We start from the raw sequence: 26833 nt of genomic DNA on the forward strand, positions 1-26833 counted from the left end.
CACTGTGACATGTTTGATGTTGTCACAGGGAATTCATGTATTGCTCAATGGACCGCCTCTCCACAGCGCTGGCAACACTCATGCAGCTCAACTGTAGACAATAGACAATTGTCTTGGTAGTCTTGCCTACTGCGCGAGTGCTGTTGGAATTGGGAGAGCTGTGGTTCATGACTTCCATGTCACCACGGGAATCTCCCTCATGTGAACCACCTCTTGTCTTCGTAGTCTTGCCTACTGCATGAGTGCTGTTGGAATTGGGAGAGCTGTGGTTCATGAATTCCATGTCACCACGGGAATCTCCCTCATGTGAACCACCTCTTTTCTTGGTAGTCTTGCCTACTGCACGAGTGCTGCCAAAACTGAGAGAGCTGCGGTTCATTGAAAGGGAACGTGAATTCCAAGATGTACTGTGACATGTTTGATGTTGTCACAGGGAATTCATGTATTCCTCAATGGACCGCCTCTCCACAGCTCTGGCAACACTTATGCAGCTTGACTGTAGACAATACACAATTGTCTTGGTAGTCTTGCCTACTGCGCGAGTGCTGTTGGAATTGGGAGAGCTGTGGTTCATGAATTCCATGTCACCACGGGAATCTCCCTCATGTGAACCACCTCTTGTCTTGGTAGTCTTGCCTACTGCACGAGTGCTGTTGGAATTGGGAGAGCTGTGGTTCATGAATTCCATGTCACCACGGGAATCTCCCTCATGTGAACCACCTCTTTTCTTGGTAGTCTTGCCTACTGCACGAGTGTTGTTGGAACTGGGAGAGCTGTGGTTCATTAATTCCATGTCACCACAGGAATCCCCCTCATGTGAACCACCTCTTGTCTTGGTATCCACTTGTGTCTTGAATCTTGAAACTCAGGATCCCTTCAATGAACTGCCGCTCCCCAGTGCTGGCAGCACTCGTGCAGCCCTGGATCAAGACGCGGTCACCGCCACGCTTGATTGTAGGCAATATAAAATTGCCTTGGTAGTTTCTTGTCTCTTGCCTCTTGCCTACTGCACGAGTGCTGTCGGCCTTGAGGGAGCTGTGGTTCATTGAGAGGGAATATGAATTCCAAAGTGTACTGTGACATTTTTTATACTGTCAAAGTCCATGTGAGATTTTCCCTCAATGAACCACCTCTCCCCTGTGTTGGCAGCACTCGGGGAGCACTCTGCAGGACCAATTTGAAGAAGGGTTTGGATTGTGGAGGTAAAAGTATTTGAATGGTGTAGACAGATTTAAATAATCAAAGAGGCTCCCAGTGTGAGGAAGTAAAAATGGTGGTACAGAAAGGGTTTGAGGGGTGGAGGGGTTTGATCAAATCCTGGCATCGGCTTGTCGTCCAGCTGTGCCCTGCACCTGCACATCCTGGCCAGAAAGTCCGTGCCAAAACTCGGCGCACTCTAATTCTTTTTTGAGCACGTACACACTCGACCAATTCTACTGGAACAGAATATCATGGCTCTCGAGTTTACAGTCTCAGCAAAACAAAAAAGGTGCAAATCCCCCTTCTCTTTTGTCGCCATTCTTCCCCTGCATTGTGCGTGAAGCGACACAAACAAGAGCTTCTTCGGGGGGGCGCAAAGGGCACCGTGACCCCCTCCAAGCCTTGTTACATAAAGGCAGTAATCCCACAATTAAAGTTTTAATTAAGAGAAGCGACACTTTATATCGCCGCTCCGACAGTCCTGCCAGCCAAACAGCCCAAAGGTGAAAGCTTTATTACCTTCCCCTTTGTCACAGCCTGATCCCCAGCACAAGACCGCCATAGGTTTCTCATTACGGCTCGCTCTCGATTCAAATGTTTAATTAACTGCTTCAGAAACTCCAGCAGAACTGCTTCATCACAACACATGCGCGTCAAAAAAAAAACAAAGCCCTACCCACAGCCGGGTGGTCATTTCCATCTCCACTTGAGAGAGCATTGTACATATCATTTGTGGCAGCTCTTCAGCGCAGGAATCTCTGATTTTCTGTTTTTTTCACGTGCATGTGATGTAGTTGCTCAAGTATGTTAGGAAGCCCAAGTGGCAGGATGCATTCAAAACAAACAATTGCAGACGCAGATGAGAGAAAACCATTGTTTTCTTTGACTTGTATGGAGTGTTTATGGTGCATGTGGCTTACCACGCCCCACCACAGGGCATCGGCATAGCTGGAGAAGCCCGTCTTGCCCTCCTCGTCTACAGCATCCTTCTCGGCCAAGTAGACAAAGTAGGATGAGAAGATGAGGCCCAGGAAGCCGATGTATAAGGTGGTGATCAATTCCTGCAATAATAGTAATGACAATAACATTACGTTTAATGCAGGGGTCTCAAACTCAATTTACCTGGGGGCCACCGGAGCTAGGCTCTGGGTGAAGCCGGGCCGTATCAGGTTTAAAAAAAAAACAAAAAAACACATTTATTAAAAACCGGAAAAAAAATCAATAAAAAAACTATCTTCAATGCTTTTGCTTCTGCTACACTTTTTCAGTACTTTGGTTCCGGTTTTCCACACCAAAATATCTGATAAAACATTCCACTGTTCTCAAATATCTTCATTTTTATTTTTCTATACACAAAATAAGATTTAAAAAAATAAACAAATTAAAAATAAAGACACTAAATCAATCAATCAGTAATAAATGAGTAAAATAATAATAAAACAGCAAATAAGAAAAACGTAAGAAACCACATACAGTTGGTAGAAAAATTATTTTTTCCAGATTGAAATGTACAGTATTAACAGTTATTTAACCTTTAACATGAACATGAATGAAACTTAATAATTTGACCCAATTAGCAAGTTAGCATCGTACTCAGTTCCATCTGGGAGCAGCGTGGTAACTTTAACAACATGTTTGATGAGATGCTTTATCTTGACGTGTATTTTCCCTTTTATTCCAAATCATTTCCTGCATTTATTTGTACCCAGCGTCATAAGCCTTTAGCTTCATTGCTAATCCAAAGCAAAACAGGGCGGGGTAACAGGGTAGGGTAACAGTATGGGCAGGGGCAAAATCATGTTAATTGTGTCCGGTGTGCACACAGCTTTAAGCTGTCATTTCAACATTAAACTTTGGTATCATGGTGGGGGCCTCAAACTAGCGTCTCATGGGCCAAATGCGGCCCGCGGGCCGCCAGTTTGAGATCCCTGGTTTAATGCATTGCCACCTTTAGTGCAAATATACAACAACCATCCATTCATGCAGTTTCTATTCCGCTTATGCTCATTAGTGCCACCGGGGTATGCTGGAGCCTATCACAGGGCACATATAGACAAACAACCATTCACACTCACATTCATACCTATGAACAATTTGGAGTGGCCAATTAAACTAGCATGTTTTTGGAATGTGGGAGGAAACCGGAGTACCCGGAGAAAACCCACGCATGCACGGGGAGAACATGCAAACTCCACACAGAGATGGCCGAGGGTGGAATTGAACCCTGGTCTCCTAGCTGTGAGGTCTGCGCGCTAACCACTCGACCGCCGTACCGCCAGGTCAATACAGTAATACATAATAAAAATATATATATTTGTTCTCTATTTTTCATTTTTTTGTCATTGATTCCTATTACAATAAACACATTTTGCCATGAACTGGTCTTACAAAGAAAGGGATATCTTATATGCGGGTCAAGACTATTATATTATAATTAAATCTAATGTCTTTGTGTATATCTTTGTGTATCTTCTATGAAGAGCCTAAAAAAGCCTACCTAAGGTTTGGCTACCTTACCGTCTGTGCCAGGAAAAAGGAACCTTCCGCTAAACAAAGCACATCATTTCATAAAAGCATCACCTGATGGCATTGATACGTCTTGCACTCTAGCACTTTACATGCTCATCTGCCGGTGCATCAAAGAGAGAAGCATCAGTCCCAATTACAGCCGAGAGGTCATCGGCCCGTGAAAAAGTGAAGCCTAACAAAAAAAGCTAAGGTCCTTCCTGTCGGACTATCTGCTTTAACCTTATAAAGCCTGGTGTGCTCGAGCTTATTTGTGCATGCGTGCGCGCATCTCAGGCAGAACTGGATTAGTCACGATGCAGTGAAGGTCGAGTGGGCAAAGCAGGGTTGTCCAATTAAGACCTCTATTCAATGAATCTCAAATAAATAAGTCAATAACCGTTCTCAAACTCAATTTACTTGGGGGGCCACTGGAGCTCGGGTCTGGGTGAGACTGGGCCGCATCAGGTTTTCCCAAAAAAAAAAAAAAAAACCGCATTTATTAAAAACAAAACATTTTTAAAAACTTCGCTTTGGTTCCAATTTTCTACAATAAAAGCTCTGATAAAACATTCCACTGTTGTCAAATATCTTACTTTTTATTTTTCTACACAAAATAAGATGAAAAATAAATAAACAAATCAAGAATAAAGAAAATCAATCAATCAGTAATAAATAAATATAATAATAATAATAAAACGGCAAATAATAAAAACTTAAGAAACCACATATAGTTGGTGGGTAGACAAATTATTTTTTTCAGATTAAAATGAACAAAGCATTATTAGAGCCCTGTAGACATGACAAAACACGACTATAGTCACATTTATACTCTTTTTATTTACAACATATTGCGCAACTGCAGGGTCTCGAGACACATGCTAACTCGCAAACTAGAAAGCTAGCGACCTAAACGGTAGCCTTCAAGTTATTTCCTTTAAACTTAAATAGCCAAAAACTTACCACTTCCACACGGATAGGGAAGATAACTATTAACAGTTATTTAACCGTTAACATGAACATTAATCAAACGTAATAATTTTTTCTGGGTACATGATACCATACAGCATCCATATCAAACTTGCGCGGGCCGCACTAACAATAAACTTTCATATCAAGGCGGGGGCCTCAAACTAGTGTCCTGCGGGCCACATTTGGCCCACGGGCCGTGTGTTTGAGGCCCCTGCGTTAGAGCCTTCAGGTTCAATACTGTCAATACATGTGAACTGCTTCTACCGACCTGTCGATGGATGAAGACTACAGATCCCAGCAGCCTCCACGTTCCCCCCTGCCTATCCACATGGAGCATACGCAGGATTTGCAGGAAGCGGATGCCCCTACAGCACATACACACACGTAGATATGTCAGCATCATGTGGGCATTCGCGGCGAGGAGCGTTCGTGCGATGAAGCTCTTACCTGATGGCAGATGTGGCAAAGACTTGTCCATTGGAACCCACAGCGAGCACAATAATGGAGGCAATGACCACAATTAAGTCTGAGATCGGGCAAGAAATGAAACGTTATCATGGCATTCATCTACATTGTAACTAAGCAGCCGGGTGCACCTATGATTGATATGGGCTTCCTGATGAAGCGAAGGCGTCCTTTGATGCCGGCATATTTGCTGCGACAGCCGGCAGACCACAGCCGTACCACGTACTCCGTTCCAAAGAACAGCACCAGCACAATTTCCTGTCGGAACACAAAGCCCCGTTAGTAGGAGGACAGAAACAACAATAAGGCATGGTTTGGAACATTTAAAACTGGGCTCTACATTAAAAACCAAAATGACTTGCCCATGGGGAATCCTTAAGGGAGAACTACTTGCCCCAACTTGCCCCATGTAAAATGAAAAGACTGCCATAATGATATCATCTCATTTTTGTGGCATCACATGAGAATCTCAAATAAAGATGAAGTGATTATCATTTCTCGTGGTTGTTTTCCTACATAGATCATGACGTTGCATGGAAATCTGGATTGTCAAGAGACTTCTAGGCACTTTGCCTTGATAAATAAAAGTACATTCATGATTGAATGAACATTAAATGACAACACAAGTTATTGGGTAAACATTCTTTACTATTGCAACCTGAGTCAGATCAAACTAACAGCTTTAATCTCTGACAAAGTAAAATAAACATCACATGATCTTAAGTTTTGCATGCAAAACATTGACAAGATTCCACCTTGGTGATTATATTCAGAAAAAGAAACACTTAGAAAACACTTAGTGGCCTTATTGGACTTGAAAAATAGACCCGAAAAAGTCCATAGAAGTTCAAATTGAGCCACAAACTGGAACATAAAAAATAACAACTAAAACATAGTTGTTGAACAATTAGACCATGTTGGCAGGGACACCATGATAGATGTTTTCCTAGTCAAACCATCGCTGATTGGTTGATAGCCAACAAGAACGGGTGTGGGTAAAATGTCACTGATTGGATTTACTTGCCCCGATTTTGATTTAACTTGCCCCGGGCCATCGATACATCGTTATTGTCGAGCCCTGTTTAAAAGCATAGATCCCCGTGGCATCCATCACTGGGCAGGTATAGGAGGCTGTGGGAGGTGTGGACCACCCACCAACCTCCAAGGAGAAACGAGGCTGAGTAAAATAGCTAATGAAAGCTCACAGTGGGATGGTACCACAAAAAAGATCATACAGTGGAACCTTGTTTTTTTTTTTTTTGCAGAATTCAGTTCAAAAAATATTGTCTGTGTTTTCAAAGATGTTGGGATGATATGTAGTATTCTAAACTGCCCACTAGGTGTCAGGTATAAAGCCTAATATAATATTTGCAGAGACAAACAAACAACAAACTTAATCGCTGGAACAACAGGCTTTTATTGCAGGCTTTTATCCCTAACACAAGCTACTGTTGTAGCCGTAAACTACGCCAAACTAAAACTCAACTCTGAACCCTCAACATCACTTCCTGTCCACCCCCACAATCTCTAACTTTAGCACCAGAACACATTTACTGCAACCACCAGAGTGCAGGCAGAGTTCAAAGTTAAAAACCACTGATGAACAAAAAGGTCTTTCAGACTCATCTCAATTTTTCCAGAAAAAATCTTGATGATCTCCAAGATCTTTGGGAAAATACTCACTAGTCTGACGAGACAAGAGTTCAACTCTTTGGAAGGTGTGTGTCCCATTACATCTGGCGTAAAAGTAACACAGCATTTTAGAAAAAGAACATTACACCAACAGTAAAATATGGTGGTGGTAGTGTGATGATCTGGGGCTGTTTTGCTCCTTCAGGACCTGGAATACTTGCTGTGATAAATGGAACCATGAATTCAGAATCCTGAAGGAGAATGTCCGGCCATCTGTTGGTGACCTCAAGCTGAAACCAACTTGGGTTCTTCAGTAGGACAATGATCCAAAACACACCAGCAAGTCTAAGTCCAGCAAAACTATTGAATCCTATTGAGATGCTGTGGCATGGTTCACACTCAAAAGCCTCCAATGTGACTGAACTACAACAATTCTGCAAAGATGAGTGGGCCAACATTCCTCCATAGCGCTGGAAATGACTCATTGCAAGTTATCTCAAACACTTGATTGCAGTTGTTGCTGCTAAGGGTGGCCCAACCAGTTATTACGTTTAGGGGGCAATCACTTTTTCACACAGGGCCATGTAGGTTTGGACTTTTTTCTCCCATCATAATAAAACATTTCGTTAATAAATTTCATTTTGTGTTCAGTAGTGTTGTCATTGGCTAATATTTACATTTGTTTGATGACATGAAACATTTAGGTGTAACAAACAAAAAAGAAATAAGAAGAAAACACTTTTCCATACCGCTGTAAATAAATAAACAGATTACTGTACTTTGGCTTCTTCTGGTCCTGCATTTCACTCAATGCATATTTTGCAGTTGGTCCAAGATCCTTTAATTTTTTTCTCTGCTTTCTTCTGCTGCTTGTGAAATCTCTCATAATAGTCTATTATTCTTATAATATTATTATGAGAAAACAGATACAAAAAAGTTGAAATAGTTGGAAAAAATTAAAATTACAAAATGGAAAAAGCAAAGTGAAGTGAAGAAAAAAGTGAAGAAAAGTGAAGAAAAAGTTGGTATTTTACAAAAAAAAGTAGCAATTAAAAAAATAGTATTATGAGAAAAAAAAATTAAGAATATTGAAAAAAAAATGTTTAATCATAATATGAGAAAAAACAATTTGTACATTTAGGAAAATTAGGTTGGGGAAAAGTTAATATCATAGGAATAAAACAATAAAACGAGAAAAACATTTACAAAGATTTTTTTAAATAGAAAGTGGAAACATTTGGAAAAGAGCAAAGACGGACACTTATAAAACTAATAACCTTTAACACTAATAAACTAATAACATAATATTAACATACATTAACATAATATATTAACATAATAATAAACTAATAACACTAATAAAAGGCTTTTTCACTGACTATGAAATATATACTGTATAATGTCTTAGTGGACTTTGCATCCTTTCATTTTTCTGAACAGTGGCTCTCGGTGGAAAAGGTTTATGGACACCCCTGATGTAAACATTTGTGACCTTCCAACATATCCCAGATCCTAAGCAGTAGTTATTATTGCTACTTTCCACCCACGTTGCAGTATGTGTCGTGTTTCGAGAAGCGTGAATTAATGAAGTCGTCCAGATAGTGATCGTGTTCCTGGCCACCAAGCATGGATAATATTTAGCCAGCGTGCAGCGAATCGGGGTGTGGGGCCGTGTGGGTGGGTGGCCATCGGGTACTTGTGAAACGACCACCCCTCGCATGCATGAAACTCTATCCTCTGAGTCCTGCTGCAATAACACTGCACAGCGGTGCCCCAAAACAATGACCTGTCAATCAAAGCCATTGTTATTTTGACTGGAGCAATGTTGCTTTTTTATGAGCAGAAAGAAAAAAAATGTGAGTGTGACAATTGTGTGATTTCAACTTGTGGACGCAAAGTATTGACCATGTGGCTCTCAGCTCATATTTCTCAGCTCTTTACTCATATTTAAATCATTGCATTAAATTACATTACAAGTGTGTTTATAATATTCAGACTTGTTGCCTGATGGATTGATTGAATGACTGCATGATGCAATGAGGGACAATGCAGTAAACAACAACCAAAAATATACAATATGAAATAATAAAAAATATATTTACAATACTCAAAATATTTCAAAAATACAATGAAAAACATTATATATATATTATTATTATTTATTGCATAAGCAATTTAATAAACTGTATATTTTAAAATATATAACATAAAAAGTCATTTGTCTCATTTTATTATTTGTTGTTATTATTATTACTACATATAAAAAAATGTTTTAATAATATAAGATCTTTCCTCATTGCATGATAAAAAACAGCAACTGCAACTGAAAATATCAAATAATAAATTACTTAATAATAAATCCCTAAATAATTACTACATGTAAAATATTTTAAAAAATATAACACAATATTATTTATTATTTAATGCATTATTTATTATTGTACCATTCAATTTACTTAACTGGTAGTGGTATTATTATTATTATTATTTATTAAAAAGTGTTGACTAAATTCCGATTTATTTATTTATTTGTTTACATTTTACGCCATTAACATATTGGAGACCATTAGATAGCTAGCCACAGCATCTCAATAGGATCCAGGTCAGGACTTTGACTAGGCCACTCCAAAGTCTTCATGTGGTTTTTCTTCAGCCATTCATAGGTGGACTTGCTGGTGTGTTTTGGATCATTGTCCTGCTGCAGAACCCAAGTTGGTTTCAGCTTGAGGTCACAAACAGATGGCCGGACATTCTCTTTCAACAGAATTCATGGTTCCATTGATCACAGCAAGTCTTCCAAGTCCTGAAGCAGCAAAACAGGCCCAGACCATCACACTACCACCACCATATTTTACTCTTGGTATGATCTTCTTTTTCTGAAAGGGGTTGTGGCTTATATGCCCCGCATATAGTTGAACTGAACGCAACGTGTTTGTAAATATCAAACTTGAATCTGAACTCATTCAGATTATGTGATAATCATTGCCACTGTTTAGGTCCAGTAATTAACTGATTTGTTTAGTATGGTGTGATTATCTTTAGTTGGCTGGCCACTCCTGGGAAGTATTGTTGTTGTAGCCATTTGTGGCTAATGGCTCTCACTGTGGTTTGCTGGAGTCCCAAAGCTTTAGAAATGGCTTTATAACCTTTTCCAGACTGATAGATCTCAATCTGATTTAAGTTATTTTTCAGCAGTTTTAACAGAGGACCATTTAGGTTTGGATTTTTTTTCTCCCTAAATAATAAAAAGTTAGCATTTTGTGTTCATGAGTGTTGTCATTGACTAATATAAAATTTGTTTGATGAACTGAAACATTTAAGTGTGACAAACATCACAGAAATCAGGAAGGGAGCAAACACGTTTTGACATCACAGTATATAATAAATTAATATTACAGGCCGAATGTTGAGACACACCTTCTCATTCAAAGCGTTTTCTTTATTTTCATTGTATATTCTCACTGAAGGCATTAAGACTGTGGAATTATGTACGTCACAAACAAGTGTGAAATAACTGTAAATGTGTGTGTCCAAACCTTTGGCCTGTACAGTAATGTCTAATTATCACTTTTTAAATTCCTTTCAGTTGACACATTTTTTAAATACTTTTTTCCTAAATTTCCTTTGAAGAACAAAAAAAAACCAAACACATCAGCCCCCGAAATAACCACCCAATCTTCCCCTGCGGGGTACTTCATCAGAACATCTGGTTAATATTTACATCTGGTTAATATTTACAAGTTGAGCGTTTGGGTGGAAAAAGTGAGAGGGGATTAAAGTTGGGTGTTTTTTTCAAAAATGGGTCAGGCAGATGTTAGTTCTTGATGCATATGAAATACGTACGTGGAGGCTATATGATGTTTACTGACCTCAGATATAATCTGCTCCAGACAGATGAAGGAAATGACAGATTAGAGAATATTTAGATGAGAAAGTATTTACAGAGTATTTAAGGGAATAGAGTACACCAAGCATTTGCGTGTAGAATTTTTTAAAAGCCTTTTCAAGGGTGGAAATAAAGCCGCTAAATTTTCTAAATGCTGTTCTTCATGGTGGCTCGAGGTGGAGTGTGTGTGTGTGTGTGTGTGTGTGTGCTTGCTTTACTTTGGCAGCTGCGTCCAAGGCCAAACATCCTCAAGGACCAACGTCCCCCTGCTGTGCCATCCAAAACAAGCAGCACTGTGATTCACACATGATGGATGACCCTGAACTTTCTAAGTATAGCTACTGTGACCTCACAAAAGATAAGCTTTTTAGCTTGACATTTTTTTTTTAAATATTGCAACATGACTGCTGCAGCCCAGACTCTTCATTTCTTTCCAGCATGCTTAACATGACTGAAAGGAAGTAGGCAAAAGTACAGCTGAATATTATTATTAATATTAATATTAATATATATATATACATATATTCACGTTGCGTTCAGTTCAACCTGTTAAATGATCACGTTAATGCACAACATTGGTGTCTCATTACATCTGGGGGGCATACAAGTCACAACCCCTTTCAGAAAAAGAAGATCATAACAACAGTAAAATATGGTGGTGGTAGTGTGATGGTCTGGGGCTGTTTTGCTCCTTCAGGACCTGGAAGACTTGCAAAACACACCAGCAAGTCCACCTCTGAATTGCTGAAGAAAAACATAAACATTATATATATAATGTTTATTTTTTCATGTTTATATATTATGTATATATATATATATATATATATATATATACATATATGTTTTTTTATGTTTATGTTTATATATATATCAAAATCCGGGGTGTGACTGAACTGTGTACAATAAACACCCAAGTGCTGAAAGCAGAGGAGCAGTGACATTGACGGAGGTCTTTAGCTCCCCTGGAAACAAAAATCTTCCCATTGTTGCCATTCTTCCTCTTCTAAGTTTCTTCAACTGGCTTACATTAGTGTATTGTTTGACTTCCGTACTCAATTCCATGATTTTCCTCCACATTTTGACTGATATGCTAAAATTCTCGAGTATTTTTAGTTATCCCAGAGGTCGTATTTTTCCTCTCTTTTGTGCAAATGAAATAAATATCCCTTTGCGTGACACCGACGTGCACAAAGGACGGGACAGGGCTCATATTTGTCTCTTACAGGCTATAAATAAATGAATAACCATGATAGTAGGTCTTCAAAGGGCATTGGCCAAAAGTTTACAGAACATGCCGTTCACTCTCCTGGCCTCTGGCTGGCCCCAACCACTCGGGAGGTGGTACGTGTGTGTGGGCGCAGTAGCTACGTGTGTATTTATATTCCCAGTGTGCTGCAGACGGATGATGCAAGCTCTTTGTAGAGTTTCCCAAACAGCAGCCGTCCACCTGTTGTAAGATCCCGATTTATTGCATCACTTAACAGCCTTAATGCACCGCTGACACAATTTGTAGCCGTTGGAGCCACATGCCACATGCAAGATATTCCCATGTTAACAATAAACAGGCTACTGACACACAAAAAAATCCATACAGGCTTGGGTTATGTCATTGGGTTGAAAGGCACGCACATAATAGAATTTTTACAGTTCAGATGGCTCTCAGGCGTCATAATACGGAGAGAGTCTGTCGCCATCATGTGGATGCAGGCTGGTACTGCAGTGAAGTGGACAGGCAACATCACTATGGAAGATGTGTGTGCGTGTGTGTACTGTGTAGCAGAATGTTATAGCAACAAAAATAATTTTGCTAAATATTAAATAGTGCATTAAATGTTCAAATCATTATCATCAACTATATAACTATCAGAAAAAAATATTGCGTCGCTAACCTTCACAGCCAATCAAATCAATAATATATTATAATATAAGAAAAACGTGTTCCATAAATATGCCTATATTAACATGTTAAATATTTTATGAAGTAGTACGTTGATTAATATAAATATAACAGAAATGATATAATATGCTAATCATTTCGATGCATTTATTAATTTATTCATCAGCCTTTTAAGACATGTATTTATTTACTCCTGCTGCGTGTTGAAAGTACAAGGAAATAAATGATGGTCAATTGCTGCCACCTTGCGGCCTCATCGTAATACTACATCAACAACTGTCAGACTGCAGCTTGGCCTTTCTGGCTTAAATGACGTCCTGGGCGGATTGACGCTGTGGCGCAATCCCCTTAACAAACTTCTACTTTTTCCAACTACTGATTTATTTCACAAGATCCCCTTAAATTGTTTTTTTTTTAATGAAATCACATTTACACATTGGAAACTCTTTGGAAAAATAAATGAACAGCAGTTAGTCTATAGCCAACAAGTAACGTTAGCTTATTTGATCATATACATTCCATAATATGGTGTCCATAAATGGATGCTATATCGCCATATCTTTATACCTTTACGTTTGATCATGTTTGGGGGCACAAGTATCACTCCTTTAAAGAGCACCCGTCTGCCGTCCACAGCGCCCCCTGCCAATTGCCCATATGGTCCATCGCTACGTAGATCCACCACTGGCTTTAACTTCTTTCTCTTTGGGTTTTTTTTCCCTTCAGGGGTCGTCGCACCAAATCAATCTCCTCCATCCAACCCTGTCTTCTGCATCTGTCTCTCTCACACCAACTACCCTCATGTCCTCCTTCACAACATCCATAAACCATCCTTCTACCTATATATTCACTATCTCTCCTCTGGACATGACCCCCAACCATCTCAGTCTGGCCTCTCTGACTTTATCTCCAAGGCCTCTAACATTTAATGTCCCTCTGATGTACTCCTTCCTGATCCTATCCATCCTGGTCACTCCCAATGAGAACCTCAGCATCCTCATCTGTGCTACCTACACTTCTGCTTCCTGTCTTTTCCTCAGTGGTACGGTCTCTAGACCAAACAACATGACCAAAAGGTCACAAAAGACTCCACAACAACATCCAAAGAACTGCAGGCCTCACTTGCTTCATAAAAAGTGTTCATGACTCCACCATAACCATAACTAGCCCGGCTAGCTCAGTCGGTAGAGCATGAGACTCTTAATCTCAGGGTCGTGGGTTCGAGCCGCACGTTGGGTGCTTCTTTTACAAATTTCCCCACTGAAGGACGAATAAAGGCATATCTTATAAGAAAGACACTGGGCAAAAACGGCCTAATTTTGCCAGAAAACATCTTGATGATCCCCAAGACCTTTGGAAAAATACTCAGTGGTGTTGATGCTGAGATGCTGTGACCTTAAAAAGCCTCCAATGTGGCTGAATGACAACAATTCTGCAAAGATGAGTGGGCCAACATTCCTCCACAGCGCTGTAAGAGACTCATCGCAAGTTATCACAAACGCTTGCTTGCAGTTGTTGCTGCTAAGGATGGCCCAACCAGTAAGTTTGGATTTTTTTCTCCATTAATAAAAAAGTTCATTTAAAAACTGCATTTTTTGTTCAGTTGTATTGTCATTGACTAATATTTAAATTTGATATTCCTAATAAAAAAATGATTTTTTTAAATAGTGGTTTTATGTTTGTATATGCACTCACCATCCAGAAAAGCGATCCGGCGGCAAAGTCTGCATACTGCTCGATGGTGGACAGGACACTGAAGATGAGACACACCAGGACCATGAGGAAGCTGGGAGGAAGCACACAGCAATGCAAATAATCAGTTAATTGCTGTGATATATCATATTTTGCATGGCTTACATTGCACTTTAGCAAGTCTCCGACTTGATTGCTTTTAATATGAAGAATAATGGAAGAAATATCTTACATGTTCCTGTTCTTAACAATATAAAACTATAAAAACATGTTTGGTGTTAACATTTTGGAGAATCAACCGCTGATGACTTCATGGACGAATGGTGAGCATGTAGGCCACACAGTCAGGAGATTGGGAAGACCTGAGTTCGATAGGCTCCAGCACCCCCTCGACCCTCGTAAGAATAAGCAGTAGAAAATGAATGAATGAATGAAGTTAACTCATTCAACCCCAACCATTTTTCAAAATTTTACCCCTTTAGTCCCAGACATTTAATGGTAATGGTAATGGTTTTATTTTATTTGAACATGCATCAGATTACAATTGAGTGCATCCCATAATCAGTTCCTAGTTCCACATGTCCAAAAGGAGTAGGAAGAAGCAAAGCTTATTAAATCCTACCCCTCCATCTGGTACTTTTACAATCAGTAACTGTTACATTTGTTCACTTCCTGCTTTCCATAATACAGTTTAAGGTTTGTTTGTTTTTTAATAATGCACCTCGTACCAAAGTATAAGGTGATATGAGCATCCAATGCCATAATGGGTACCATAGTAAGTGTCAATATAGTGATATATATAGCACATCATGACTGGTTCAAGACTCTTCATCCTTGTATTTAGCAAACATCAACTGCTTGTATTGTTTCTTGAATTGGCTCATCGTTGTGCATTGTTTGATTTCCTTACTCAATCCATTCCATAGTTTGATTCCACATACTGAAATGCTATGGCTTAGACAATTAAGACAATTTTTATACAGCCATACAGTCTACAGTATAGCTATGGAATCTAACAGAAAGATGAGACTCTCGACTTTCATCAGAAAAAAAAAGTTTGTTTCTACCTTTTTCCATTCTTTAATAATCAGCAATAGAACATTTGTAAGTTTCAGAAAAATATCAGTTCCCAACAAAAAAAGCAAGATAGCATAACTTTCACTTTGATCCTTTTTTCTTGTTTTTGTGACTATATCACAACATTTATTCATTAATTTTCTACCGCTTATCCTCACGAGGGTCGCGGGGGTTGCTGGAGCCTATCCCAGCTGTCTTCAGGCGAGAGGCGGGGTACACCCTGCACTGGTGGCCAGCCAATCACAGGGCACATATAGACAAACAACCATTCACACTCACATTCATACCTATGGACAATTTGGAGTGGCCAATTAACCTAGCATGTTTTTGGAATGTGGGAGGAAACCGGAGTACCCGGAGAAAACCCACGCATGCACGGGGAGAACATGCAAACTCCACACAGAGATGGCCGAGGGTGGGATTGAACCCTGGTCCTCCTAGCTGTATATCACAACATAAACAATAAAAAATGTTGTTTTCCATCCAAATAATGTATGTAGTTTCTAAACATGCAAACTGTCCATGGTGACAATAAATGTCAGTCAAATGTAGTGTGGATGTTGAGAGTGGCATGGGAATTTATTTCAGCCATGGGAAGGATGTACATTTTGGGACACATTATCAGTAGCGTATCTTTGAATAAGCCTGTGCCCCATATCCAGTCATTAGTAAAGTAGTGCCTGGAAGGTGGGGGGAGATGTGGGAGGGGGCAGTGAGTTCCTGTCCTGGGAAGAAGTGCCCATGAGCCTGATAGCTGGATAGACAGAATTTCCCTTTTTGAGCTCCAACCGAATATTTAGTGTACATTAAATTATAACAGCACAGCATTATGCATTTACTCATTCATTTGTTTCACATTTGAATTTGCTTGAGACCTTTAGGAGGGGGCTGGTGGGTCAGGGGGGAAGGGTGGATCGGCTTTGCCAGGTCTTTTCCAAACCGTGGGCGGGATTAAGAGCAGAATCATTTGTGTGTGTTTTAACGATCCCAGAAATAATCCTTTGGACACATCTTTGGAGTGCTTTTCATGACATGTAGTGATGTTTGCATGCGGCGGCATCGGACTCGCTTTTTTTAATAAATAAAAAAAAAACAAGCGGTACAGCAGAGCAGAAGGTGCATTGTGCTGCTGTGTAATACAAGATGGATTACACGCCATATGCTGAAAAATGTTATGCAAGTGTGTATTATCATTCACATTGATACATCCAACAAGCATCTAATAACAGTGGATCTCAATGTATCTTATTTTTACATCTGCAAAGTGCAAGCACATGGCAGACATTATGTTTTTGCCAGAATTTATCCGTTTCTCTGTTTGTTTGTGTTCAAAATAACTTGGAGAAAATCTGAATGGATGGAATTTTCAGCAATTGTCGGAAATGGAATAAGGAAGAGCTGATTAAGGACTCTTTAACATTGCGAGATAGGACTATTTTCGGCATTTGTGCATATAACGCCACTGGAAAAGGGCAGGCCACTTTCCGACTAGGATTATTGTTTTGGTGTGAATCACAATATCAGTCTGTGCATCTCGAGTTAGAGTATGATTAGGGGAAACACATTTTGGACACCCTTCAAGTGTCATGCCTGAAAGACTCTTAAAAGTCTTAAAGTCTTTGACACATTGGGCAGATGGGCCAGTGATTTTACTGACTGAGGATTACTTGACCCCAAGCAACCCCCCCCCCCCACACACACACAATTTGTGAAAATGAAAAGCCCAAAGGCACGCCAAAGGTTACCATGGCGGCGAGGCTCAACGGAACAATTCCAAGACAAGAGGAGAAGGGCTCAGGTGAGGGTTTAAAAAGAGACGTTCCGGGGCGGCACTCCCTTGACGCTCCACCCGGTGCCATGTCATTGACATATGGCCACTGCCGTGTTTGACATGACTACTATAAGAACATTTTGGGGGTTATATACAAGTAATACTGTGCTAAATCCTTGTTGTATGCAGTATACCTTCCCAAGGGATAATATTATCAAAATGAATGTACTTTAGAGTAGTCAGTGGACACAAAATGAGCCAACACACTGTCATTGGCGTCTAAATAGCTGATGACTCCAGTGAGGAGGCAGATAATTGTGTCTTGTGCCACACGCAATAAATCATGATCACAATATTAAGTCCCACTGCAACTGACTTAGAGCGGTATTTCTACATTTCCTGAAATGTAAAGGCTACTTACTCATTGACTTAGCAATAAATCATGACCACAATATTAAGTCAAACTGCAACTGACTTAGAGCGGTAGTTCTACATTACCTGAGATGTAAAGGCTACTTACTCATTGACTTAACAATAAATCATGATCACAATATTAAGTCAAACTGCAACTGACTTAGAGCGGTAGTTCTACATTTCCCAAGTTTTAAGGGCTACTTACTCATTGACTTAGCAATAAATCATGACCACAATATTAAGTCAAACTGCAACTGACTGGGAGCGGTAGTTCTACATTTCCTGAGATGTAAAGGCTACTTACTCATTGACTTAACAATAAATCATGATCACAATATTAAGTCAAACTGCAACTGACTTAGAGCGGGAGTTCTACATTTCCCGAGTTTTAAGGGCTACTTACTCATTGACTTAGCAATAAATCATGATCACAATATTAAGTCAAACTGCAACTGACTTAGAGCGGGAGTTCTACATTTCCCGAGATGTAAAGGCTACTTACTCATTGACTTAGCAATAAATCATGACCACAATATTAAGTCAAACTGCAACTGACTTAGAGCGGGAGTTCTACATTTCCCGAGATGTAAAGGCTACTTACTCATTGACTTAGCAATAAATCATGACCACAATATTAAGTCAAACTGCAACTGACTTAGAGCGGTAGTTCTACATTTCCTGAGATGTAAAGGCTACTTACTCATTGACTTAACAATAAATCATGATCACAATATTAAGTCAAACTGCAACTGACTTAGAGCGGTAGTTCTACATTTCCCGAGTTTTAAGGGCTACTTACTCATTGACTTAGCAATAAATCATGATCACAATATTAAGTCAAACTGCAACTGACTTAGAGCGGTAGTTCTACATTTCCCGAGATGTAAAGGCTACTTACTCATCGACTTAGCAATAAATCATGACCACAATATTAAGTCAAACTGCAACTGACTTAGAGCGGTAGTTCTACATTTCCCGAGTTTTAAGGGCTACTTACTCATTGACTTAGCAATAAATCATGATCACAATATTAAGTCAAACTGCAACTGACTTAGAGCGGGAGTTCTACATTTCCCGAGTTTTAAGGGCTACTTACTCATTGACTTAGCAATAAATCATGATCACAATATTAAGTCAAACTGCAACTGACTTAGAGCGGGAATTCTACATTTCCCAAGATGTAAAGGCTACTTACTCATTGACTTAGCAATAAATCATGACCGCAATATTAAGTCAAACTGCAACTGACTTAGAGCGGTAGTTCTACATTTCCCGAGATGTAAAGGCTACTTACTCATTGACTTAGCAATAAACCATGACCACAATATTAAGTCAAACTGCAACTGACTTAAAGCGGTAGTTCTACATTTCCCGAGTTTTAAGGGCTACTTACTCATTGACTTAGCAATAAATCATGATCACAATATTAAGTCAAACTGCAACTGACTTAGAGCGGGAGTTCTACATTTCCCGAGATGTAAAGGCTACTTACTCATTGACTTAGCAATAAATCATGACCACAATATTAAGTCAAATTGCAACTGACTTAGAGCGGGAGTTCTACATTTCCCGAGATGTAAAGGCTACTTACTCATTGACTTAGCAATAAATCATGACCACAATATTAAGTCAAACTGCAACTGACTTAGAGCGGTATTTCTACATTTCCTGAGATGTAAAGGCTACTTACTCATTGACTTAGCAATAAATCATGACCACAATATTAAGTCAAACTGCAACTGACTTAGAGCGGTAGTTCTACATTACCTGAGATGTAAAGGCTACTTACTCATTGACTTAACAATAAATCATGATCACAATATTAAGTCAAACTGCAACTGACTTAGAGCGGTAGTTCTACATTTCCCAAGTTTTAAGGGCTACTTACTCATTGACTTAGCAATAAATCATGACCACAATATTAAGTCAAACTGCAACTGACTGGGAGCAGTAGTTCTACATTTCCTGAGATGTAAAGGCTACTTACTCATTGACTTAACAATAAATCATGATCACAATATTAAGTCAAACTGCAACTGACTTAGAGCGGGAGTTCTACATTTCCCGAGTTTTAAGGGCTACTTACTCATTGACTTAGCAATAAATCATGATCACAATATTAAGTCAAACTGCAACTGACTTAGAGCGGGAGTTCTACATTTCCCGAGATGTAAAGGCTACTTACTCATTGACTTAGCAATAAATCATGACCACAATATTAAGTCAAACTGCAACTGACTTAGAGCGGGAGTTCTACATTTCCCGAGATGTAAAGGCTACTTACTCATTGACTTAGCAATAAATCATGACCACAATATTAAGTCAAACTGCAACTGACTTAGAGTGGTAGTTCTACATTTCCCGAGATGTAAAGGCTACTTACTCATTGACTTAGCAATAAATCATGACCACAATATTAAGTCAAACTGCAACTGACTTAGAGCGGTAGTTCTACATTTCCTGAGATGTAAAGGCTACTTACTCATTGACTTAACAATAAATCATGATCACAATATTAAGTCAAACTGCAACTGACTTAGAGCGGTAGTTCTACATTTCCCGAGTTTTAAGGGCTACTTACTCATTGACTTAGCAATAAATCATGATCACAATATTAAGTCAAACTGCAACTGACTTAGAGCGGTAGTTCTACATTTCCCGAGATGTAAAGGCTACTTACTCATCGACTTAGCAATAAATCATGACCACAATATTAAGTCAAACTGCAACTGACTTAGAGCGGTAGTTCTACATTTCCCGAGTTTTAAGGGCTACTTACTCATTGACTTAGCAATAAATCATGATCACAATATTAAGTCAAACTGCAACTGACTTAGAGCGGGAGTTCTACATTTCCCGAGATGTAAAGGCTACTTACTCATTGACTTAGCAATAAATCATGACCACAATATTAAGTCAAATTGCAACTGACTTAGAGCGGGAGTTCTACATTTCCCGAGATGTAAAGGCTACTTACTCATTGACTTAGCAATAAATCATGACCACAATATTAAGTCAAACTGCAACTGACTTAGAGTGGTAGTTCTACATTTCCCGAGATGTAAAGGCTACTTACTCATTGACTTAGCAATAAATCATGACCACAATATTAAGTCAAACTGCAACTGACTTAGAGCGGTAGTTCTACATTTCCTGAGATGTAAAGGCTACTTACTCATTGACTTAACAATAAATCATGATCACAATATTAAGTCAAACTGCAACTGACTTAGAGCGGTAGTTCTACATTTCCCGAGTTTTAAGGGCTACTTACTCATTGACTTAGCAATAAATCATGATCACAATATTAAGTCAAACTGCAACTGACTTAGAGCGGTAGTTCTACATTTCCCGAGATGTAAAGGCTACTTACTCATCGACTTAGCAATAAATCATGACCACAATATTAAGTCAAACTGCAACTGACTTAGAGCGGTAGTTCTACATTTCCCGAGTTTTAAGGGCTACTTACTCATTGACTTAGCAATAAATCATGATCACAATATTAAGTCAAACTGCAACTGACTTAGAGCGGTAGTTCTACATTTCCCGAGTTTTAAGGGCTACTTACTCATTGACTTAGCAATAAATCATGATCACAATATTAAGTCAAACTGCAACTGACTTAGAGCGGGAGTTCTACATTTCCCGAGTTTTAAGGGCTACTTACTCATTGACTTAGCAATAAATCATGATCACAATATTAAGTCAAACTGCAACTGACTTAGAGCGGGAATTCTACATTTCCCAAGATGTAAAGGCTACTTACTCATTGACTTAGCAATAAATCATGACCGCAATATTAAGTCAAACTGCAACTGACTTAGAGCGGTAGTTCTACATTTCCCGAGATGTAAAGGCTACTTACTCATTGACTTAGCAATAAACCATGACCACAATATTAAGTCAAACTGCAACTGACTTAAAGCGGTAGTTCTACATTTCCCGAGTTTTAAGGGCTACTTACTCATTGACTTAGCATTGACCCCACCTCATGACCTTTACGACATTGAACTTTGCTGAAGCTGACAGCCTCCGGAGGGACGGGGAATGATCAGGCGAGCAGTGCAGGACGTGAGGAAGGGGACGCAACTGTCCATCCAAATAAATAGAGGTCATGTTAATGTCAAATGAAACAAAGGGTTAATCTGGTTATCGCTAAGTAGAAGAACAAACAAATCTTGTTTTGCATTACAGGTTGAGACTTTTCTTTAAAAGAGGACCTATTATGCTTTTTCCACTTTTCTGACCTATAAATGTAGTTAGAATGTTGTATTCTTGTGTTAAACGATGCCAAAGTTTCAGATAATGAGGTTTGCGCTTTGAAAGAAGTTTGAGCCCTGAAAGAAGTTTGGGATGGCTCAAAACACTTGGTTTCAAAAGGCGTGGTAAAACTGCCCCTTTTGTGATGTCACAGAAGGACGGACTTTCTTTTATAATAAACTCTGTGCCTTCCCCTAAGTTCTGCTTCCCCCGCCCTCCTCGAAGCACTGCTCCACTGTCTAATTGCTAGCAATGCCTCGAAACGCAATGGCACATTTGTTTACAATTCCTAAAGACAATTCCATGAGATACAAGTGGTTGGATTCCTGATTCCCTACCAGCAAAAAAAATGCATTTTAATCTGTCAACGGCATTTCACACTGGACTGTGTCGTGAACATGGGCCAATATGCAGCTGGGCTAGCCAACAAACTTGCTGAAACCCTCTGCCTTTCCAACGTTACTTGGTCATGTGGAAGAGTCAAAAGAGCAAACAGTAAATAACAATTTATCAGTGTCCTAACTAAGTAATAGAGCAAAAGCACTTGTCTGTGTAGCATTATAGCATACATTGGTAATGGTAATGGTTTTATTTCATTTGAACATGCATCAGATTACAATTGAGTGCATCCCATAATCAGTTCCCAGTTCCACGTGTCCAAAAGGAGTAGGAAGAAGCAAAGCTTATTAAATCCTACCCCTCCATCTGGCACTTTTACAATCAGTAACTGTTACATTTGTTCACTTCCTGCTTTCCATAATACAGTTTAAGGGTTTTTTTGTGGGGGTTTTAAATAATGCACCTCGTACCGAAGTAGGAGGTGATATGAGCATCCAATGCCATAATGGGTACCATAGTAAGTGTCAATATAGTGATATATATAGCACATCATGACTGGTTCAAGACTCTTCATCCTTGTATTTAGCAAACATCAACTGCTTGTATTGTTTCTTGAATTGGCTCATCGTTGTGCATTGTTTGATTTCCTTACTCAATCCATTCCATAGTTTGATTCCACATACTGAAATGCTATGGCTAGCATAACGTAGTCCTAGCATAGAAGTGTTTCAAATGTACTTCTTCCCTGAGATCATATTTCTCCTCTCTTGTAGAGAAGTATTGGATGACATTTTTAGCTAATTGCTTATTTTTAGCCTTATGCATTATTTTAGCTGTTTGAAGATCAACTATATCAGCAAGTTGAAGTATTTGTGATTTTAGAAATAAGGAGTTAGTATGTTCTCTGTAGGCGGCATTATGAATTATCCTTACTGACCTTTTTTGCAGTACATTTAGCGAGTGAAGATTGCTTTTATAGTTATTAGCCCATATTTCCACACAATAAGTAAGATATGGTAGAACCAGAGAGCAATAAAGAGTGTGGAGTGATTTCTGATTGCAAACAAATTTTGCTTTGTTCAATACTGAAATACTTCTTGCCACCTTATGTTGTATATTTGTAATATGAAGTATTTCCATTTATTGTGATCCCCAGAAATTTATTTTTGTTCACATTAGCGGGGGTTACTAATAGCCTTTTTCCACTCCAATTAGTGATTCTACCCAAGTTTTTTTAAACACTGTAATCCAGCAATACACATTACAACGGAAAACTGCTAAAGCTACGTACCATTGAGAGACGTCTTGAAGTAACCTCTTTCCTTGAGAAACTTGGGACTGTCCAGTCTCTACTTCCGGATCGGATTCGGGATCCAACACATATGGCTGTATGTATGAGCTCTATGAGCGGCAGCTCCAATGTGTAACGTTACCTTTTGGTAGTGGCCTGATTTATTGTGAGCGCGGCGCTGACACTTTACAGATATAGACCGTAAACATCAGGCAACATGATTTCTCCTATGCATGTGCAATAAATGTCACCCCCCGCGCACCCAAAAAATTTTATTAAGATTGGAAAAATGACAACATAATTGAAATAATTACAATTTAATTATATACCTATGTCTGTATTTATACCTTTCGAACGCACACGGCACTACCAGCAGAGGGGATGTGTCTGCTCCTGACAGGACAGGACAGGGTTAGCCAACCTTGTTTAGTCGAGGCCAAAACCCTTGGGATCTGATTAAAACAAAACAGCTGTGGCTTTGGCTGGAATTACTGACGACAGCGTCCCTGCAGTGAGTACAAAACCCACTTCAGCATCACTTGTGCAAACGCTGCACACGTTTAAAGGGGACCTAACATGCTTTTCCTCTTTTCTGATGTATAAATGTTGTTACAATGTTGTATTCTCGTATATTAAATGATGCCAAAGAGTTAGATAATGGGATTTGTGCATTTAGAAGTTGGGCAGTTTTGGATGTTTTTTGTAAAACAGAGTACTACTGACATCAATGCAATCTGCGATTTTGTTATATGGGCTGCAGATTGCCTGCACTCTGTAAACGTGGACCTACGTATACGGAAGTCCTCGGGAGCGTGTGGGAGTGTGACTGATCACAGCGGATTGGTCCTGCCTGGAGGCAGGCCATGGTTGGAATAAATTAAACAGATCAATTTGGTCGCAGGAAATCCATCAAAACGCTGTAGAAAGAGGTGAAGAATTAGGAAGATCTAAAAAGCTTTCTGTGCGAGTTATTATGTGCAGCTGCTCTATCAGAGTCCACAACGCAGTACAAAGCACAGAAAAAGAAAATTAGGAAAACTACACTTTTGGGGCAATTTTGCCCACAGTCCTTACGTGAAACTCCTTATTATGAACACACATCTTAAAGTTAGCATGAGAGAGCTAACGATGCACGTCATGGGACACACCTATTTCCATTTTGTTATTGTTTTATGATATATATATACATGCTGTGACCATGCAGTAACAGGTACATCCATGATATCCATGGTAATGTAATGGTAATGGTAATGGTTTGATTTCATTTGAACATGCATCAGATTACAATTGAGTGCATCAGTTCACAGTTCCACATGTCCAAAAGAAGTATATTTTCATATTCATCTATTGTGATCCCCAGAAATGTATTTTCGTTCACCCTTTCAATGTCCACACCGTCACAATCTATTATCATCAAACCATCTTTTTAGTGTGACCATTTCTTCTCTGACCTTTCTAATGATTTCGTCTGCACTCCCTCCAGAACAAAAAGCAGTGGTATCATCCGCTAATAATACCAGCTTTAAATCTTTCGTAACTTTGGAGATATCATTGATGTACAAGTTGAACAGTTTTGGCCCCAGTATTGACCCCTGGGGAACTCCACACGTAATATATGAACTTGCAGATGTGTATTCTCCTAGCTGTTGTACGTATTGCTTCCTGTCAGCTAAGTTCATGATGTCATATTTTGATCATTTTAAATATTTCAACTTATTTCCCGGCCGTACTGATTTCACATCGCCCATAGATAGGAACTAGCACTAGTTCCGTCAACAACAACAGCGTGTCAAGCACGTGTTAGTTTGTAACTGCTAATCAGACTTTGTGAGAGCTGCTGACGACAAATACTTTTGGACAAATGAGGATTCAGAACCTGAATATACAAGGGATGAGCAGCAAGTTTTAGCAGCTGAGGGGTGATGGAGTCAGGATCTTGGTGTAAATGTGGAGCTTCCCAAGTCATCCCGACAGGCTGCAGTGAGTGGTATACAGCGTCACCACCAATGGAAAGGCTTGGTGTTTGTGGCGACTGCATCACAATGAAAGATTATCTTGATTATTATCTGTTCTTTTATACTCTGAATAAACCACACCACATTATATCACAATGTCATAAGTGACAATAAAAACTGACATTAATTCCACATTAATTCCACGCCATATTCAGCCCAATGCCCCTGTCACTACAGGTGCAAACATGTTGTTTGCTGATGCCTGTGAAACAGTGACATGCAGTATTGCAATTAGCACAGAAAAGCTTCTAGAACCACATCAGAAAACTGGGTTAGATATTGGAAAGTTTTCGACCAAAGTCTGTTTTCATCACTGCTGCTTGTAACAATGAGTTATCCCCCAGCAGCTAACAGCAGAAAGTCCATGTTATCAATAAACCAAATGCTCCTTGTCGTGTCTTTGGGTGAAAGACAGTGGTTTCATGTGATTTCTGAGTTTATTGTAAAATTGTAAAACGGGTTCATAGTCGTTAAATAAATATGCTATAATGTAGAGTAAAACTGGTTAAGAAGCAAAGATTAAAACAAGATCAAAGTTGGAAAAAAAATTGTAATCGCCAATTAACCTAGCATGTTTTTGGAATGTGGGAGGAAACCGGAGTACCCGGAGAAAACCCACACATGCACAGGGGAGAAAACATGCACACTCCACACAGAGATGGCAGAGGGTGGAATTGAACCAGTCCCTACATCATGCAATGTGAGTATTTGTATTTAAACATGAGTAAAATAGCTAAAAAGCTAATAGTTAGCATGGCGGCACTTAGCAAAATAGTACGAAGTACTGAAAGTGCCAAGACAGATCAGTAGTGTCCTGAAATCATGCCATGTGTATTTGCATTTAGACATGAGTGAATTAGCTAAAATGCTAACATGCTAACACTTAACATGTTAGCACCTAACAAGACCGATTGTTCCAAGGCAGTTCCATAGTGTCCCTACATCATGCCATGTGTGTATTTGCATTTAGACATGAGTGAATTAGCTAAAATGCTAACATGCTAACACTTAACATGGTGGCACCTAACAAGACCGAATGTTCCAAGGCAGTTCCACAGTGTCCCTACATCATGCCATGTGTGCATTTGCATTTAGACATGAGTGAATTAGCTAAAATGCTAACATGCTAACACTTAACATGGTAGCACCTAACAAGACCGAATGTTCCAAGGCAGTTCCAGTGTCCCTACATCATGCCATGTGTGCATTTGCATTTAGACATGAGTGAATTAGCTAAAACGCTAACATGCTAACACTTAACATGGTAGCACCTAACAAGACCGAATGTTCCAAGGCAGTTCCATAGTGTCCCTACATCATGCCATGTGTGTATTTGCATTTAGACATGAGTGAATTAGCTAAAATGCTAACATGCTAACACTTAACATGGTGGCACCTAAGAAGACAGAATGTT

The 26833-nt window shown here is 39.3% G+C and overlaps 1 protein-coding gene across 2 annotated transcripts in view; it reads right to left on the reverse strand.

Moving 5' to 3' along the window:
* Window positions 1-26833, reverse strand: part of kcnq1.2 (potassium voltage-gated channel, KQT-like subfamily, member 1.2) — a 202821-nt gene that overhangs the window by 163176 nt on the left and 12812 nt on the right. For both annotated transcript variants that reach the window (XM_058076401.2, XM_058076398.2), the window contains exons 3-7: window positions 14253-14343; window positions 5274-5400; window positions 5125-5203; window positions 4946-5042; window positions 2121-2261 (exon numbers count right to left, since the gene is read on the reverse strand). In XM_058076401.2, coding sequence (XP_057932384.2) covers window positions 2121-2261; window positions 4946-5042; window positions 5125-5203; window positions 5274-5400; window positions 14253-14343 — 535 coding nt within the window. The remainder of the gene's footprint in view (window positions 1-2120; window positions 2262-4945; window positions 5043-5124; window positions 5204-5273; window positions 5401-14252; window positions 14344-26833) is intronic.

This window comes from Doryrhamphus excisus, linkage group LG1, assembly GCF_037039965.1.
Source record: "Doryrhamphus excisus strain RoL-2023G ecotype Guam linkage group LG1, RoL_Dexc_Guam_v1.1, whole genome shotgun sequence".
Taxonomy (NCBI): domain Eukaryota; kingdom Metazoa; phylum Chordata; class Actinopteri; order Syngnathiformes; family Syngnathidae; genus Doryrhamphus; species Doryrhamphus excisus.